This window comes from Lonchura striata, chromosome 3 (genome assembly GCF_046129695.1).
Source record: "Lonchura striata isolate bLonStr1 chromosome 3, bLonStr1.mat, whole genome shotgun sequence".
In the NCBI taxonomy this organism is placed as follows: Eukaryota; Metazoa; Chordata; class Aves; order Passeriformes; family Estrildidae; genus Lonchura; species Lonchura striata.
Window position 1 is genome coordinate 63,381,359 of NC_134605.1, and position 19,322 is coordinate 63,400,680.

The 19,322-nt window shown below is 36.0% G+C and overlaps 1 protein-coding gene across 15 annotated transcripts in view; it reads left to right on the top strand.

Moving 5' to 3' along the window:
• Positions 1 to 19,322, top strand: part of TRDN (triadin) — a 227,942-nt gene that overhangs the window by 101,417 nt on the left and 107,203 nt on the right. For all 15 annotated transcript variants that reach the window (XM_077782243.1, XM_077782247.1, XM_077782240.1 and 12 more), the window contains 2 exons: positions 8,851 to 8,910; positions 9,747 to 9,809. In XM_077782243.1, the coding sequence (XP_077638369.1) occupies positions 8,851 to 8,910; positions 9,747 to 9,809 (123 nt within the window). The remainder of the gene's footprint in view (positions 1 to 8,850; positions 8,911 to 9,746; positions 9,810 to 19,322) is intronic.

The window sequence follows — 19,322 nt, forward strand, 5'->3', positions numbered from 1 at the left end:
GTCTTTTAGTGTAATTATGTAGCAGTTTTCATATGATACTTGAGTCCTTCAGTCATGCCATGGCACTTGCTAATATTTCTCATAGAGGTTTTAGTTATATGTTACCCAGAAAGTAATTGCAGACTACGTGAAGAACAGATGGGGTGGCAGAGAGTAAGTAACAAGAGCTACAAGATTTCCTGCATTTGAAAACAGAAAATGAGACTTAGGTTTTGTCAGGACCCATGACTGAAACAAAGTGTTTCATTAATTAGATATTTCTGTAATGTGAATGTTGTTAATAAGAATATTTGGATAAAAATAATTATGAGACTTATTATGTCTTTTCCCAAAAATCTCATATCTCAAATGATTATTTCTTTTTAAACATGCTGTTTAAAGGAGTATAAAATTGTGGTTATTTCGAGACAGTATAGAAATAGATTTGCACTCTTGCTTACTTTAGGAAAATGTCTGAACCCTGCTTATCAGCAGAAACAAGTCCCTGCAATGTTAAACTCCATTATCCATCAATTAACCATAAAGGAAAAAAGTAAAAATTAATAAGGCTGACACATTTGCTAAAAGATAAACTTAATTTTTAAATATAACTGTTACACAGGATGAACTAGCGTCAAATTAACATTAGATTCTTGATTTTCAAAATCACGAGGAGCATGCAATTACTGCAATTGCACATAGAAATGACTATTAATGACCAGTTACATATTTGTGTGTTTCATTAGCTCATTTATGCATACAATTCAGGTAATTGGTACAGTAAATTAGACACCCATTTGGCAAAGAAATTTTAGGGACATTATCTGCTCAGAACCATATAACTAAATTGCCTTTAAGGCTCAAGGCCAGTCACTAGAATACAATACTTTTCATGCAAGAGATTTGAAGGATATTAAGAAGGCAGAATTACTTGTAAAATATTATTATGAAAAGCTGTTATGTTGTACTATTCTGTGTTTTCCATATATGAGAAAATATGCCACAGTGCCTTGAGGAACCCTAAACCCTGAAACTTTATTTCAGCCCTAGAGGGGAAAAAAGAACTTAATTTATAAGAATATTTGGCAAAATGTCAAAAGGGAAAAAAGAGAAGTAGGCAGGCAAATTTAAATCTTTAAAATAGCTGAAGATACATCTGCATGTGACTTCGTAGTGCTTAGATACCTTTATGACTGGTACATCACTAAATATCACTGAGCAGGAGAAGGGACAGATTGAAACAAAAGATTCTTTTTATAAATATAGTTGGAAATAGTATCATAAGTTGTCAGAACAGAGAACAGACAGAAGCAATTTTTAATTGAAAAATATACTTTATATAACATCAAAGACTGGCTTAGCCTTTGACAGAAGACACCAGCTCTGAAAAAAGATAAAACTGTAGGAAGTAACAGAACATTTATCACACAGAAAATTTATGAAACCAATCTACTTACACCCTAGGCTTTCCAACTCAGTGATATTCTGATATTATACACGTAATGATGCAGCTGGTGAAGGCTGAAAGGATCTTACTCTTTTTCTAGATTGACAGGTTTTAAGTATCACTCTATTTTGCCCCTGCTGCCTTAGGTAATCTTGGACCATTCTTGTTTTCTGATAAGTGTAGTAGTGAAATAGTGGTGTATATGTGCCACATACCTCTAAAGTTTTTAGAGTATTTGATATCTTCAAATGGAATGCTTTTCCTGCATAGTATCCAATGTCCTGAAGTCTTGAGGCCATAGAAAAAGAGCATATTGTTATTATATATTAAATCTCACATTTTCTCCCATTGTTATTGCCTTTTTGTCTTACCTCAGCTCCTCAGTAAATCTTTTGGAAAGGGGGTAATTATTTAAGATAGACTCAATTTGTACACTAGATTCTAGTAGTAAGCAGTAAAGTGCATTGAAGTGTGTGTATGAGTTGAAATTTTCAGATATCTCCTGGTCAAAAAGCAAAATACTTTGTACTAATCTGGTCAGAATGAAAAGAACAGATCATTGCTTTCCTATTTCATGGTTGGTTGGCTTTTTCAAAGATCTTACCTTAAAACTTCAATGAAGAGTTTGAATTTTCAGATCACAAGCAGCAGAGAATAATAAAACAAAATATAAGATCCTGCAAAAGTGAACAAGAGAAAGAAGGTAAAGTAATTTGTGAAGATAAAGGCATTGATATATAACATCTACTTGTATTTCAAGTTTGGAAACCTTGTTTGGTAAACTAGGAACTAAAGAACTAATTTTAAATTCTTTATCTTTTTATGGAGCTTTCACAAGTACTTGGAAGCAGTGTTCTCAGCTTGGCTGACACTCATGCTGCCATGTCAGGACACTGGTGCCACCAGTAATTTGAACAGATCAGTTCTCCACGGCTATCTGAACTTTGACTTTAATATCCTTCTTCTTCCTTGGCTGTAGTCTGCCACACCACTTTTAACTCTAGATTTATTTTATTTTGTTATTCACTGACATCACCAAAACTTCCCTGCAGTGTATACTGCTTCTCTGTGATTCTCCTTCTTAGGCCTTGAATTTTGGTTTGGCTCACACAGCTTTTACCTTCCTCCATTGCCACATTCACGTGAAAAGGACTTTCCTTTCTGATAGTCCTCCCATGTTTCCCTCTCTGCCATGCCAGGGTAATCACTCAGGAAGACTGCAGTTAGACAAAGTGTAAAGACTTAGTGCAACTTAATAACATGTAATAACTTAATAACTTGATAACTTTGTGTAAAAACTAAGATCTGCTATTAACCAGGCTTAGCTAGTTATCAGTGAATCTTCATGTGAATTGTTCCAGAACAGCATGTCTTTGCCTTCTCACAAAATCACAGCATCTTTTTGAGAAGCATGTATCAAAATCCTTCTCATGGTGGAAAGAACCTTAATGCATATGATATATGATCTCAAGCAGACCTATGCTTTTTGCCACTTTGAAGAGCACTCTATGACAGAAAACTTTTGAACAGCATTGTATCTGAGAATGATTTTCCAAGTTATATTGCCCTAAAAGTCTGTTCCTCTATCTTTGAGTGGGAGAGAGTTTATCATGGAAGAGTCATCAACATAACCATTCTGATCTGTTAATGAATCATTACAAGCTCTGAAATATCCCCCCTTCCTTGACTGAAGTACACCATTCCTTGTCATCTTGATGTTATCTGTGATATTAAGTTAGGAGAAAAAGAAATCTATAACATCTTCAGAGGATCTATGAGGACAAAAAGTATTTTCTCTAGGTCATTGAATCCCCTAATTACAAATTTTACAGAATGTAGTAAAGCGAGTTGCTGTGAAATGTGTTTAACTTCCCACAAAACTCCTGTGGAGGTTAAATTGGCAATTGCATCTGTGTTGCTATACAGAATGTAAACTATGTGACAGTCTTAAGAATAATTTCTAGCCTATATCTCTGTTCATGAACATTAGGGGATATAACCAAGAATATCTAAATTACTGGTCAATACAAATTTTGACAAAGCTCCCATGATGAACAGGAGTGTATAAATCTTGTACAAATCAATCTGCTTCTGTACAGTCTGTCAATGTCTACCTTCTCTTCTGTACATGGATTGTTCTATAAAAAAACTGTTTTTCTTCTATACTATAGAATCAATTACCTTTAAAAAAATCCTTTTAGTGAGAGATCATGATTCAAGACACAACAGAACCTTAAAAAAGGCACAATTTTGAAAATTTCTCCCCATTTAGAATATTCTTAATAATAATGACATGAATTGTGGATGAAATTTCATTTTTCTGATAAATTTTAATCCATGGGCGAATAAAAACAGAAAAAAAGAAAAATATTTATATTAGAAATATCATAGTACAATGGGTTAGGTTTAATCTAGGTTAACAGATGAGTGGTTTAGTTAGCTTTAATGCATTGCTGTATTAACAGCACAAGTTTTTTGAGAAATATGGGTCTTATATCTCCATGAGTCTGTACTGAAGAGAGTAAAATCTTTGAAATAATATGAACAGGGTTTCAAACTTAACTATTAAATGATTTAAATTAGTCATTTAAGCAGTAAATTCTAATGATTTAGCAAAAATGAAAAAATCCTAAATTTCACTGTTTCAGAAAGCCCTTGACATTTTCCTTAATGACATGAGGCTCTTGTGTACTGCTTCTATTCTATTGTAAACTATGAAAAGTTAAACAGACATGAGAAAAAAGCTTATTAGTGTTAGAAAAAATATGTATAAGGATATATATATTTTGATTAGATATTTCATTATATTTTCTCATCATTTATAATAATACAATTTAAAATGTTTGAGTATGCATTTGAAAATAAATACACACCGAAGTTTACCCAATAAAACACAAACAAATGCCTCAGAACATTATTTTAACTTTCATAGTGTTTTTTAAAAGTTATATAAAAACAGTAGTCTTTTGCATATGGTGCACCTGCAAATGGAAAGCACTTACTGGAATTAAGTTAATCTGGGCTCTCAAAGGGAGAACTTCCATGTTTCTTTGGAAAGAAAATGGAAACTCTTACAAAGAGGTCCTTCATAACCTCATCATCCCATTATTAAAGCTCACACATGCTTGCCCAAAAGCATGCTGCATAAAAAGTATCAGCAAAACCCTTCCCAGCGCTAGTAACAGAATTGTTTCTAACATTCATTCCTGTTGTCCAGTAGGAATGTCAGTCACAAGGTGGTAGAAGGCTAGCCAAGCTACTTTAGCTGTGTTGTTTTGGCTCTCACTAGTCAGGGTTGCACCATAAAAAAATAAGTGCTGCTCTGGGAATTTAAGTATTCATCATAATCATATTTCCATCATATTTACCATAGACCATTGTCCAGTAGCGTTTCTGTTGCTGGTCTTGTTATGGAAGTTGTCCTGGCCTCTTTTTTGACTTGCTGTGCCTACTCTGGCTTCATCTCTCTTGTGGTTTTATTCCTTTGCTCCACACTGTGCTGTTTAGTGAGGGCAACATATGGCCCATGCTATTAACAAAGACTTCTGGTGCTTAATGAAACAGAGCCATAAAAAAGGAGTCTACAATCACTACAGGAAGAAATAAGAAACATTTATGTAGGTAACATGAAAGCATTAGGAATTTCAAGCATGATATTTCTATTGCATAGATTCTGTAGACCTCAAAAATACCTACATAAGTAATCTTCAAGCTTCCAAATAGTGTTTCAGATTGGGATTTGAAAACACTGAAGTGGATTCCAAAAAAGCAGAGTTGAGCTGGAGAGATTGCCTAGGCCTTCAGGATGTTCTATATCTCCAGTGGACAGTGTGCCCCAAGAGTCTTTCATTTGCTCAATATGAAAAGGAATTGTATTTCCTTTTTCTGCAGAAAAAAGTGGTTGTGTCATTTAAACAGAGTTTTGCAAATAAATGCACTTCATTTTGTACTAAGCACTCACCCGTAATTTAGAGAGAGCACATATGTGCATGTGTGCATGCACTTTGTGTTCCTGTGTGAACAGAAGCAATGCTAAGAATTATGGAACTTCAGATTAATACTATTTAGATTTCTTTGATCTTTCTTGGCCTTTCAGTAGTTTGGCTGAATCAAGGCAGAATTATTTCTCATAGAGAAAGTAACCAGACCAACAAGGACTCTCTTACCCCAGAAAGAGATGATTCTTTTTCAAAGAGACAGCTAAGGTCAATTTTTACCTGAAATTTAGATTTAATCTTAAAGGTATGAGTTTCCATTACATACTAAACTAAACAGAACTATCTCCTTGCATTGTTTATAAAAGTTTTGTAACTCTTAGGGGGTCCTATTTTTGTGACTGTATGTTAAATTATTTAGACCCAAAAGTGCAACTGACCAGTCATTGTCAGTCTCTACCCTAAGCAACAGGCCAAGCGGAATGAAAAGAAATATCATCAAAAACTGAGATGTAATGATTTATTCTAATATTTAAAAAGGTATCCAACTCTCACTGAAATCAACAGCAAAACTTTTATTGAGTCCAGCAGAGAAAGGATTTCAATCACCAAGTAAAACAAAGAGGAACTATAATCCCCTCAAAATTAATAAGGAAAAAAAATTGTAAAAGGCAGTTTGTGTTTTGCTTGAATGGTATTTTAAAATTATGCCAATGACAGCTTAAGGTGTACTGAGCTTCTTGGACAAAAATGAAATGAGGTCTTATCCTAAATGAAGTCACTATGTTCAATCTGAATTATGGTTTCTCAGGAAAAGCTGATTTAATGTTTGTTTTGTTTTATTTTGTATGTCAGTGAGCATACATGTGTCTCTGCTTCTCCTGAGTTCTGCCAGGACTAGAATCTGTAGGCAAGAAAAGTTGTTGTAGTGTTTCACAGTTAGGCAAGAAATATCCAAAGCCTCTCACAGGAGCTTTCCTCCTGAGGTTTCCTGACAAGAGGGTCAGGATAAATGCAGATAAGCCTCATATAAGGATCTGAACTTTAGAAAGCTAATGTGAACCCAAATATCTCCAAACTTCTGGCATTCAGTCCCACTAGTTAGTGTTTGCTATATGCATACCTCTCCACCAGAAGGAATCTGTGGCTATATTTTACTTCCCTGCTTACCTCAGTTTCTCAGACAGGATAGGATGAGCTGACAATTCCTCCCAGAATCAGACTTTCCATAAGAACATGGACCATCTGGAGCAGTATGGTAACGAAGCTCTAAGAGCACCTTCTTCCTCCAGTTCCTGTGCAGCATTCCTGTGACACTATGCCCCGCAACTCATGTGCATCCTAAATTTAGATTCCACTCAGCACTGGCAGAGCAGCACACTGGTCTTACCAGGCCTGATTTGAAGGGCCACATTGTTAACGTGCTTCTGTTATCTCCCCTCCCACCATTGTCCAAGAATTAGCTGCTCTCCTAAGAGAATAACACAAAGAAAAGGTGTTGTCAAGATGCGTGGAGGAAATTCAGATTGAAACACCCCATTTCTTGGTATTTGCTGAATCTTACTTGGATTTCTACTGGCCTTGGTCCTTCATCCCTTATTAAAAAATAAATAATTACATCTCAGAGGTTACTTTGCTTCAAGGTCTGTTCTGTTCAATCCAGTCACTTTGCAAGAAAATTATTCTATATGGCTTCTTTTTATTTTTCACCAAGGAATTCATTTTTTACCTGAATGTCCCATTCAGTAGCACATCACTGCTTTAATTCATAATACTCATGTTCACTAGACTACTTCTTATGCTACATTAAATATAAGACTTAACAGAAAAAAACTTGACTAAATGAAAAGTCCATTACTGGCCTTGCTGACTGATTCTGTCATGTAATCTTCCGGCTGCATATATCCCTATTTCATTCTTGTAAATGTATTGCAGGCTTTTAAAGGTGAGGTCTTTTTGTACTTGTCTTACCCTGTCCATGAAATGTGGCTCAGGACTGGTGAAAAAATCCTGTTAATTAAGAAAGAGTAGCAATTACAATAAATGCATTTGAATTTCATATTGTGGTCTATGTCAAATCTTCCAAATCACTTTATGTTTCCTTGTGTAACCCACAATTTGTGCATATTAGGATCCCTCTTTATGCAGTTGGCCCTTTGTAGCTCTGTAACTATTCCTAGCTAAAAAAGTAAGGGCTTTCAATTAACAGATGGGGTTCATATTTTACAGTGCAAAAGACCTGCCTAAATTCCTATTTAATTATTTGCTCTGCCTCTTAATTTAGCTGTGTACATATCTGCATAGAGCCCACTACATTTACTGCTTCAGAAATAACAAGTTTTGCTAGTGTTAAATATACACTTAATATATGACATTCTAAATGTGAGCTGTTCAAATTGAGAGGAAATAAATTTATTCAAGAAATGGGATTACTTCCTTAAGTCATAAATAACTCTTTCCATAATACCCATTCACCAAGTCTATCATTCTCATTTACAGAAATTTCTTTCATTAGTAGCTGTGAGGAGCACCACTGGGGCTAGATGGAGATGAGATGTGAATGTAAGCTCAATGACTGTGTTTCTCAGACTTGAGCAAGAGTGCTTATCTTGCATTAGGCAGTGAAATTGGGAAATAGGGGCTACAGTCCTTTAATGAGTCTATGTAATCATCCCCCAGAAATTTCATAACAAATATAGATAGCTCAGAGATGCCTGGACACTGAATAATGCAACTTGAGAGCTTGATGGAAGAAAATTTTGTTAATGGGATTAATTGGTGGAATGATTTGGCAGTGAATATTCTGCAGTCAGGGATGCCATCATCATTGCTTAGGTTATTTGCAGTAAACATTCCTGCCACTTCCTGTACATCTTCCATACGAAGCTTCACTTCACAAAGCTCAATGCCTCAGCTTGTGGTTTCCAAGATGCATACAGCTCTGAACCTTGCTATGCAAATTAAGGCAGATTTCATGTGGTTTTGTCTGGGCCCCAGAGGCATGCAAAATGCTACAAGTTCAAAGATAGAAATGGTCTCAGATTAAAGAGAATCTTGTTGTAAGACATTGGGCTTACAAATTCTTTTCATGCATCACCTAGCACCAGAAATTTAAGAAACCAAAAAGAAGCAGTGCAGGAGAATGGCTATAGAGTCACCACAATAAACTCTTAGTTACACCTTAGTTACACCAGGTTAATGGGCATAGTTCCTTGAATTAATATTTAAGGAATAATCTGGTGTGCATGTTTGTTCCAGATTTATCCTTAGCACCACATTCACTTTCTGGGTATTAAGCTGTACTTCTGAGCTGCTGGCAATAAGTGACCAGCTTATCAAATCTTGAACATATTGCAGTTAGTGGATGCCCCATCCCAAATACATTTATACATACATATATACATGCACACATACATACATACATACATACATACATGGTTGTTTGTTTCTGTGTAAAATAGCCAGCTGAACTTCAATTTCTATTTTTAGAGATAAAAGAGAAGAAAAAGAGTGATGAAAAGAAGACTACAGCTGAAACTAAGATGAAAGGTATGGTTTGGAAACATTTCTTACTGGCCTCACTCAGCTTTTACTCGCACTTCTGCTTCATTTCCCATTGTTTTCTGTTAGGTTAATCCTATTCTTCTGGCTGTATTGTCCTCTTAGCTGTTCAGTCACTATCTGCATGTTTCCACTTCTTCTGCATCAAATATCTAAGGTATTCAATGTGTTCAGCATCCAATATTACTTAAACTCATTTTCTGACAAATAAAATGTCCTGTTTGGTGGCCATCTATGGGATTTTTAAACAATTTAATGGAGTCCATATATAATAGAACATAGTTATACTGCAATACACAAAACTCAGGGAAGATAGTGCTCAATTCATGGTACATCAGTTTCTGAAGGTGGGGTAGATCTATTTATTTTATAGAATCACAATTAAAACTTAATGTGACCAAACTGCAAAGTCATGATATCCATCTAAATAATATTCCAATAATACATTCTCAGAAAGCACCTAAAATCCACTAAGGTGTTGCTTCATGCGAAATATTTAAGTCATTCATTATTTTTTTATGATCTCATTGCTACTGGAACTTAAGCTAAAATCTGCCACATTCATGCACTGATGATTTTTGCCTAACTTTTGATTAATTATTAAGGGTCCAAATCATCCATAGTTGATGTATACTGATTAATTTTCATTTTCAGCTGATTGCTCTGTGGCCAGTTGGGTGCAAGTGCTATAAAGAAATAATCTGAACTCCCATATAAGGCATATTTTTTTCAGTATGTGCCCGCCAGGACTTGGTTGACTGCATATTTGAGTGTATGATTCAGAGTTCTATCATATCAAATCACTCTCTTTAATTAAATCTTAGAAAAAACAGGAAAAAAGGAGAAAGCACACGAGAAGATAGCTGTCCCTGAAATTAAAAAAGCAGGTAAGAAAATTAACACTGACTTTCTCTGCAATGATATCTGACTATTTAGTGTAATCACTTTCAAGTTTTAAGCATTTGAGATAAGGGTGTATGTAGTTCACTATCATTCAAGAATCCAAGTGGAGCTATAGATAGATAGATAGATACAGATGTATCACAGTGCATATATATTACATTACATTACATTATATTACATTACATTACATTACATTACATTACATTATATTACATTATATTATATTATATTATATTATATTATATTATATTATATTACATTACATTACATTACATTATATTATATTATATTATATTATATTATATTACATTACATTACATTACATTACATTACATTATATTATATTATATTATATTATATTATATTATATTATATTATATTACATTACATTAATTATTTTATTTTATTTTATTATATTTTACTTATTATATTTATTATATTCTATTATTATACAAATCTGTATATATAATGCATGTAATTTTCTGTTCTGTGATCTTGGGACTTTTACAAATATAATAAATTTGTAAATATAAATACATTTACAAATAAATTACAAACACTGCCTTGCCTCATACACTAAATCTATCAAGAACATAACTAATTTCAAAAGCTACATGGCAAAGACTGAATGGAAAGTATATATTTTTCCATTAATTATTTTATAAATAAGAAAATTTTAAGTAATAAATGGAAATATTATCATATAAAACCACTAAGTATGGGAGAAAATAGATGGTTATTTTCTGAATTTTTTCTCATTCCCATAAAATAATTTTTTAAAAGTTTAATTTAGTGAATATCCTAAACCTAACTGATTGTTTAATGCATAAAAATATAAATATTTCAGTAAGATTAGAAATTAGCAATTTGGGTCTTGTCTACACTAAAATGCTGTATTTTTATTCCTTGTTACTTCAGTAAATCTGCAAATATATTTAATGCACGAATGCAAAAGTGTCTCAAGTAAGTGACACAACGCGTCTCATTAAAATCAAGGAGAAAAAAAATGCTCAGTCTAGTGCTTGGTCGCTATCTGAATACCTAGAAACACCGATTCCAATTGATGCTTTGTCTGTCACTTTCTATATAACATTCTACAAGCCCTCAAGTACTCAGATTAACCTTTCTGTAGATCAGTGCAATGCCTGGAGAAGGGCTCAAAATAGGATGTAAGTATTCATGGCTATATTTACTATGTCCTCAAGGCAAGCCTTGTGCTCTCTTTTCTAATTATTTAAATCTGTTGGATGTTATCAAAAGCTGAAAGGATCTATATCCCATAGTTTATTAATATTGTGATTTACATATGCAAATTTCAATAAACAACTGGTTTATTTGCCACTGAATCATATGTGGACTGCATAAATTTTCTTATTCAAGTGTTTATGGATGGGAAGAAAAATAATAATTTATGTTTGGGAAAATATAAAAATGCACATATTACTGGGGACAGCTATCTTTGTAACCCATATTTAAATTTGTCTTTTATAGTAGGGAACTGTACACACTGGGGAAGGGATAGGGATGAAAGAGGATATTCTTTTCCTAGTTAAGTTGCATATTTTAATGTATAAACACAGGTTTAAAAAAAAACATAAGCTAACAATTCAAATATCTTTCATAATTTTATTCTGGTTCTAAGCTTGTATTTCACTTGAGAATACAGAATTATAAAAGATTACATTTTATGGCAGAGCTGCAGCATAAAGTTATTAATATGTTCATCTTTACAAGCAGTTGCTAAATCCAGTGAGTCATCCTACCAATGCTAGAAAGGCACAAATTAGACAAACCAAGATATCTGCACATTCCTATCCCTTTTATTAGCTCTGTAGGTTGCTACATTTTTGGAGTTTGCTAGCCTTTGTCTAAGAGGATGGCAATTCATAATATATTCCAGTCACATATGTTGCCGTTGATCCTCTTTCAGCTTGTTCTTTGAATGCATGTGCACTTCTACCTTTGGCAGCACCCACTGTTATCCCTAATGTGTTTTAAGCCTGAAATAATTGCCATATTTGATCAACAGAATAGTAGTGCACAGCCCAGTTTTGGAATGAGGTGCCTTGATGTCTTTACATAATTTGGACAGACACAGAAAATCAACCTCTGAGCACTTGAATCAGAAGAATACATAAGCATCCAAAAACAAAGAACAGTTTCCAGTTTTCTTACCTTTTCCCTTTAAAAGGCTAGGCAGAGGCCATTGCATTGAAAGTAAACTCCTCACCCTGATTTTCAAACTCCTGGACTGCCTCTGAATGTCTCTGGTTTGTGTTGTGTTTTGCTTCCCCTGACCTTTGCAATCCATGAAGCCGAGGTGTTTTCAGGGCAAGCTGCCTTCTCACTGCCGCCCACACGCATCCCCACAGCAGTGGAGCAGCCCCTTTTGCTCTGAGGTCCTCCTGGCACCCAAGTCCCACCACTGCTCCACACCCTTGCATACTTTCTCCCAGAAGACTCATGTCTGGCTGGAGGCCTGTTAAACAGGCATTCCCCTATAGAGGAATGGTGATATGTACAAGCTGTCAGGCTCAAGAGAGAGAGAGAGAGGAAGAGGTGCTCTGAAAGCACTGAGTGATAAAAACATCTCTAAAATAATGTTCTCAGAGAAGCACCTCTCTATATTCTTCTCCATCTCTCTTGCTCTAACAAGGAATGCTTGTAATTGCAAATACTGAATATATTTTCAGATTAATATTTTAGATTGGTCCTTTGGTCCAAGAGACAATTTTATCTCTACTGCTACCAGAATTGAGGTTTTTTATTGCTCTTTGTTAACTGCATCCCTGTGATATATTTATTTGCATGCCAGCTCACTCTTTCTCCAATTCTCTCTCCTTCTATTTCTCTCTCTCTCTCTTTCTCCCTCCTCTCTGCTGCTGCAGAGGATCAAGAGTCATCTAATATGAAATGTTCTGTCTTTAGTACAGAGCAAACGGAATGATTCTTAATTAGCTTTTAAAAATGCTTTGTAGATAAAACCACATTAATCCTCTGACCTTCAGCTCATACAAAAGCATTGTGTTAATTGTCCTGAAAAATAGATAATTCCATTGTTACAAACTCAGAGGTCTAACTTAAAAAAACATAATCATCAGACACAAGGGTCTGGCACAGTCAGACTTCAAAACCTTTTACAAAAATCTATCCAGTGCTACTCTGGATAAAGAAGGAGCTGCATCTCCAAATCCCCTTTAAGGGGCTTGCTGCACCTCAGCAGATATAAGCTTTTGGCTGGCTCTTCCAGAGTTTGTCCTGGTGCTTGGGACACATCAGCCCAGGGGGGTCCAGCCTGCAGCCTGACTGAGGAAAGTGTTAAAGATTTGGTGTCCAACCCAACATGAAAATGAATATACAGAGACTGGTGCTTTCAGGCACTAATAGTTTACTTGCAGATTTTTTCCTGATGGTCCCTTTTCTAGAGTCTGGAGCTACCCTGCTCCTTCTTGAATCAGCTTTCCTAGAAATTATATTCACATCAGCCTTTGTTGCATATTCCTTTCCCAGTTTGTTTTGATTCTCAAAACAAATCACATAGCTCAAATGAGTTTATAAAGCAATAATGATAATCAGCCTGAATCATCACACCATTTCCTACCTAAAATTCTGTTTCAACTGTCATTAATGATCTTCCTGTTATACTTGCATTTTTTTGGTAACAAATCTTATAATTGCTTTAGGAAAATCATCAGTGTCTTTTTTCTCCACTTTCCATATGAGGAAATAAAGGTACAGACATGCAATCCAGGCCAGTTATCCACATATTTATCTTCTGTTTATACATATCTTCTGAAAGCTAAACCAATGCTGGCTGGATTAAAGATCCCAAATTTTTGTACACTTTCACTATTTCCCTTGTGATTAACCAGAGCCATCAGACAATGCAACTGATGTCTAGGAAGAAAATGATTTTGCTCAAATCATAAAGCCTTATCAGCAGGACTAGTGTTAAAGAATCCCTTGGTTCTGACCTCAGTGACAAATATTTAAAGGCCACCACAGTTAGGTACCTCCCTGAGCAGTTCTGGTGTTCAGATCTACATGTCCCAGATCATGGAGCATGATCTGATTTCCATTTTGTTGTGTTAGTGTATGCATGCTCTCAACAGAGTGTACAAGCCCCTACAAATGAGCATTGGAGCCACTCCATAAATAAAGGAACTAGCTTGCAGTGGTTGCACACCCATTTTTTGGATCTACCACACAATCACAGAATCATTTAGGTTGGGAATGACCTTTAAGATTATTGAGTCTGACTATTGATATAGGACTGCCAAGTCACACTAAGCTGTATCCCTACACATTTGAAAATCTTTTCAATACCTTCAGAGCTGGTGACTAAACCATTTACCTGGGCGGCCAGCTCCAGGGCTTGACAACCCTTTTGGTGAAGAAATTTTTCACAATATCCAATCAAAACCTCCCCTAAACAGCTTGAGTCTGTTCCCTCCTGTCTTATTGCTTGATATCTGTGAGACCAGCACCTGCCTCACTGCAACCTCCTTTCAGGTAGTTGTAGAGAGGAATAAGGTCCTACTTTGAGTCTCCTCTTCTAAAAGCTAAACACCAGCTTCCTCAGCCATTCATAAGATTTGTGGTCCAGACCCCTGACCAGCTCTGTCTCTCTTTTCTGGATACACTCCAGTACCTCAATGACTTTCTTGAACTGAGGGGCCCAAAACTGAACAGAGGTTTCAAGGTATGGCCTCAGCAATGCCAAGTATAGAAGGACAATCTCTTCTCTAGTCTTGCTGGCCCCACTATTGTTGATACAGGTCAGGATGCCATTGGCCTTATTGGCAAGCTGGACACACTGCTGGCTTACTTTCAGCTGGCTGTCAACCAACATCCCCATGTATTTTACTGTCATCCAGTTTTCCAGCCATTCTTCCAACAGCCTGCAGCACGGCATGGGGTTGTTGCGACCCAGGTGCAGGACCTGTCACTTGGCCTTGTTGAACCAATTGGCCTCAGCCCATCAATTCAGTCTGCCCAAATCCCTTTCCAGAACTTTCCTGCCCTCCAACAGATCAACACTCCTGCCCAACTTGGTATTGTCCAAAAAGTTGACTGAGGCACACTTGATCCTTTCACCCAGATCATTGATAAAGATATTCATATGGTAAGGATATATCTGTGACACATTATACCGTGTCATATGTTTCGCACCAGGCAGTGTTAGCAGAGGAGGGGAGTGGTGATTTCTCTCTTTAGATACCACAGTAAATCTTTGCCTCCTGAATAGGAAAAGTTTCTGGGGGCTTAAAATTACAGACACCAAGGTACATTTTAATTATAGCACTCTAACAGCCAAGTGAAGTCACTCTGCAGTCAGGAAAGAAGCAAACTAAAAGTTTATCTTGGACATAAAAATTGATAACAGTATCTTATGGCTGCCACAAAACTGAGATAACCAGCTTATTCTTGCTACTCTGTTTCCTAATGATATCAAGACAGCAAGAAAATCTATCTCTATCTTCTTGAAGAATGTTAGTAGTAGGTAGAGCAGAGTGGAGGTGACCAGAAAAGAGCAAACACGACTGACCATGTGCCAGCAAACTTTTGGGCGTGTTGATCACACATGGATTTTCTTTAAAGGACAGTCCTTGCAATTTGAAAACAATCCCACAATGGTTTAGTAGGAAATGGAGGGAAAAGACAATTTTATACACCAATAGTATTTTCTTTATTATTGCCCTCTATACAGGCAGGAGGAGAAATTCCTTTGATCATTTTTAAATTCCTGGTCTGAACAGCAATTTTCAAAATGCATTTAATTTTGTGATTATCTTATATCAGCTTCTACCTTTTCAGTCTCGATATTAAGCCTTGAATTACAATAAAAGAACCACTACTGACACCTGGTGGCAAATTATCTTTTCCTTGCAATCCATATGTCTGAGGTTTTTTGTTTGCTTTCAAATATGGCTATTTAAAAAGAGTTTGCTGAAGTAATAATGAACCTACTATTTATCTCCCCGTGCTGCTTATCCTACTGCCTTCATGGTTATAAATATGTTAGAATGTCATCTCAATGTAACACTATTCTCAGAAGAATAATTTTGGAATGTAAATACTTTCAGTACTGCCAGAGAAGTAAAAATTAATTAAAATATATCTTATGACAAAAGTTATAATTAGAGAAAAAAAGGTTCATGGCTAACCCACTGATATAGAGAAGTAAATGCATACCACATATCCTGAAAAGCTTTGGGCTGATCTAACTGCAGATTAAATGTTTCATCAGGGATACAAATGTTGATCCTAGGTTTTTCCTGATGAGCAAATGGGACACAGACATTTGTAGGAAGACATCTCTGTTCCCTCTCAAGATCAGTGTTTGAAACTCCTTGCCTTACCCTGCCCAGTGCCAGGAGTGTATTTCCAGCTGAGTGTCTGACAGTGTTAAGCAGCCCAGCTTGGACACTGTGATGTGTCTCATGTTCCCTTGTCTGAGAGATGTCACACGACAGATGTCAGCAGATGGGAGGATGATGTGTGTTTCAGAGGAGGCCACAATGTAAGATCTGCAACAGCCAATGAGATGTAGAGACTGACACAATTTAGGTTGTGTCAAGAAAAAAATGGAATTGTGAAATCAGAACAAGAGAGTCTAAGGAATTTTGAAAGTGGTTAGTCACATACAGAAAATGAAACACGTTTATTCACTAGTTTTCTTTCTTATTAAACAATTTCTGAGGAAAAGGTAAAAAACTGAGTCAGGAACTGGAGTGCACATAAAAGTGCTATGATGCATTTTGGATTGACCAGATGGGTTTTCAGAATGGCTTTTACAGCAAGAAGAAGGTAGGAGTTTTGAGTGGTAGAACCCTGTCTGACTCTTTTTTTATCTTTTTATTTTTAATGAAGACACTGGATTGAGTTGACCCTAGCAGCTGCTAAACACCCAAACAGCTACTCCTCATTCCCCTCTTATCAACATGAAGGGGAGGAGAACAGGGAGAGCAAAAGTGAGAAAACTCATGGGTTGAGACAAAGAGATTAATAAACCTCAGCCAGTTGAAGCAGAGGACACCCTTCCCCTGTTCTTCCTCTACTCTCAATTGTTATTGCTGAGCATTGCATTATATGGTAGGGAATACACCTCTGTATTTGGTGTATTCCCTACCATATATTCCCTGTAATTTGGTTCAGATGTTCCAGCTGTGTCATCTCCCAACATTTTCCCAACTCCCAGTAAGCACAGAGTGGGAAAAAGTAAAAGCTCTGATGCCATGCAAGCACTGCTTGGCCATAGGCAAAACTCAAGTTTGCTAACAATGTCTGAGTAACAAATCCAAACCACAGCATCATACAGGCTGCTAAGAAGGAAATAACTTCTCCTTCCCAGCTGAAGTCAGAACAGGAATCTACAGTTTGCATTTATTTGCAGCTAAATGTAGAGAGATTAGGAGAAGAGATAAATGTAAAAATTAAGCAACAGAAAGAATAATTAATGAGTTGCTTTGTGATTTCTCATCAGACAAATGTATAAGAGCAATAATTAAGGAAACATAGTGTGTTATGAGCTGAGATCTGTTTTAGGAACAAACCACATTAAAGCACACACACAAAACAAAGGAGGAACATAAGGACCTTAGAAATGTGTGATTTCCTCTAAATTGTTTCTTACTAATATTCTTTTAACAGTTTTCTCTGCTAGACTGCTCATCCATCTATACATTTTTGCAGAGGTTTAGCTTGTTGTGGGCTTATAAAACCTTTAGCAAAGTCCCTGGCTCTGATTTCATCTTAATTATGATTTCAATTGGTAATATCATTATATTAATCAATGCCCATACACAAAAGCACCTAGCTTTCCCAGATGGATGCAGCTTCAGGTTTCATCTTCTCTACTACAGGCCAATCCATTCCTGATTAATAACTTGCTCATGACTCTATTCTGCATGTTGGGCCCATTCTGATTTTTCCCTTCCTACTGCTCTTCTCCAGCATCCTATTCATAAAATTCACAGGAAGTTTCCTGACATTTTTTCATTAGTAGATGCTTCTGCTTTCACAAACTATGCATGCAGCCATCAGCACTGGCAGCATTTACCAACCCACAGAAATGCTGGATTAGGACTCCTGCACAGTTACCAGCAAGTGATGCAATTTATTTTTTTTTTCTCTTATGCAAACAGGGTTTAGGGGCATCTCTTAACTTTGATAAGAATTTTATGTTTGTGGGGCTTTGTACAACAAAATCAAAGAAAGAGGAGATGGAAATGACATACTAGGTCACCTAATCATTCCTTCTGGCAATGTAGAATAATTCCTTACAGAATATCTTCAAGTGCTTTAACGAGTTTAGTTCTAAATGTCTGAAGTAACTGGGCCTCCATCAATTCCCACAGAAGATAATTCTACAGCCTCACAGATCTCGCAATTAAGAAGTATTTCATTCCAGTCTGCCTAAATTTTCCTTTGCTTAATTTTATCCCATTACTCAGAGTTATGTTCTCTTTTGACACCCAAATATAGTCTTTCTAACCTCAGGGCCAGTTCCCTATTGTCTCATGTTATATTGGCACTTACATTTACATCTGGAAGGTAGCTTTATAACTGACAAGGTGAATGCAAAATTGAGGTTGATACTTTTTCATACAGACATGAAATTATAAAACTTGTAAGAGGGGACACTGACCATGGCTACACATCACCTGTCTATAAAGCACTGAAGAGACTGGAAGTTGCATGTAAAATTGGAGGAAGAACAAAAAAAAACTCACTTGAATTATTTAGAAAGTATGGATTTTTTTTTGTTTCACATAGAAAAATAAAGTACTCAGTTCATCTCTTCAGAAAGAGGTGACTTGGTTATTGTGGATACTAAGTACCTTTGCAGAAAAAGAAAAAAAAAATTATTCCAGCTACAATAGCTCCCTTTAACATAGTAGGGAAAGTTAAACAAGAATGAATGACTGAGAGCTGAAGCTAACTGAATCCTGACTGAAAATGAGGTAGATGTTCTTAACACTAAGAGTGATAAACTACCCAGAGCACAGGGTGGATATTGCTTTCCCTGGTGTCTGCAGAAGATGATTGTTTACCTAATGAAAAATACACATCAGCTGAAAAGGTGCCTAGCTGAAATATAGGAGTCTCTGACAACAAAATATCAGACTAGAGAGCCTGATGGTGTGTTCTAGCTCTGAGCATTACAGAGGTATACCCTCAGAGAAATACATAATCAGCTAAAATAGAGTGTAATGAAGAGTCAATGCAGGAGTGCAGCTGGAGACAACTACGTTACAGGTTCATTGGAAAAATAGAAATTCCTTTCTGCATTACTTTTATAAGTCTTTTTAAGCTGAGCACATGACTGGTAGTCATCCTCTAAGTATTTAGTCTTCCGTGGAAAATAGAAAAGCCTGCTTTCCTAATTGACATTGCCAGAAATCCTCAAATTGTATCTCCCCAAACAGATAAAAACAGAAGGCTAAAAACAGGTTCACAGCGAGGGAGAAGTGAAAAAATCTGTCAGAATAGAG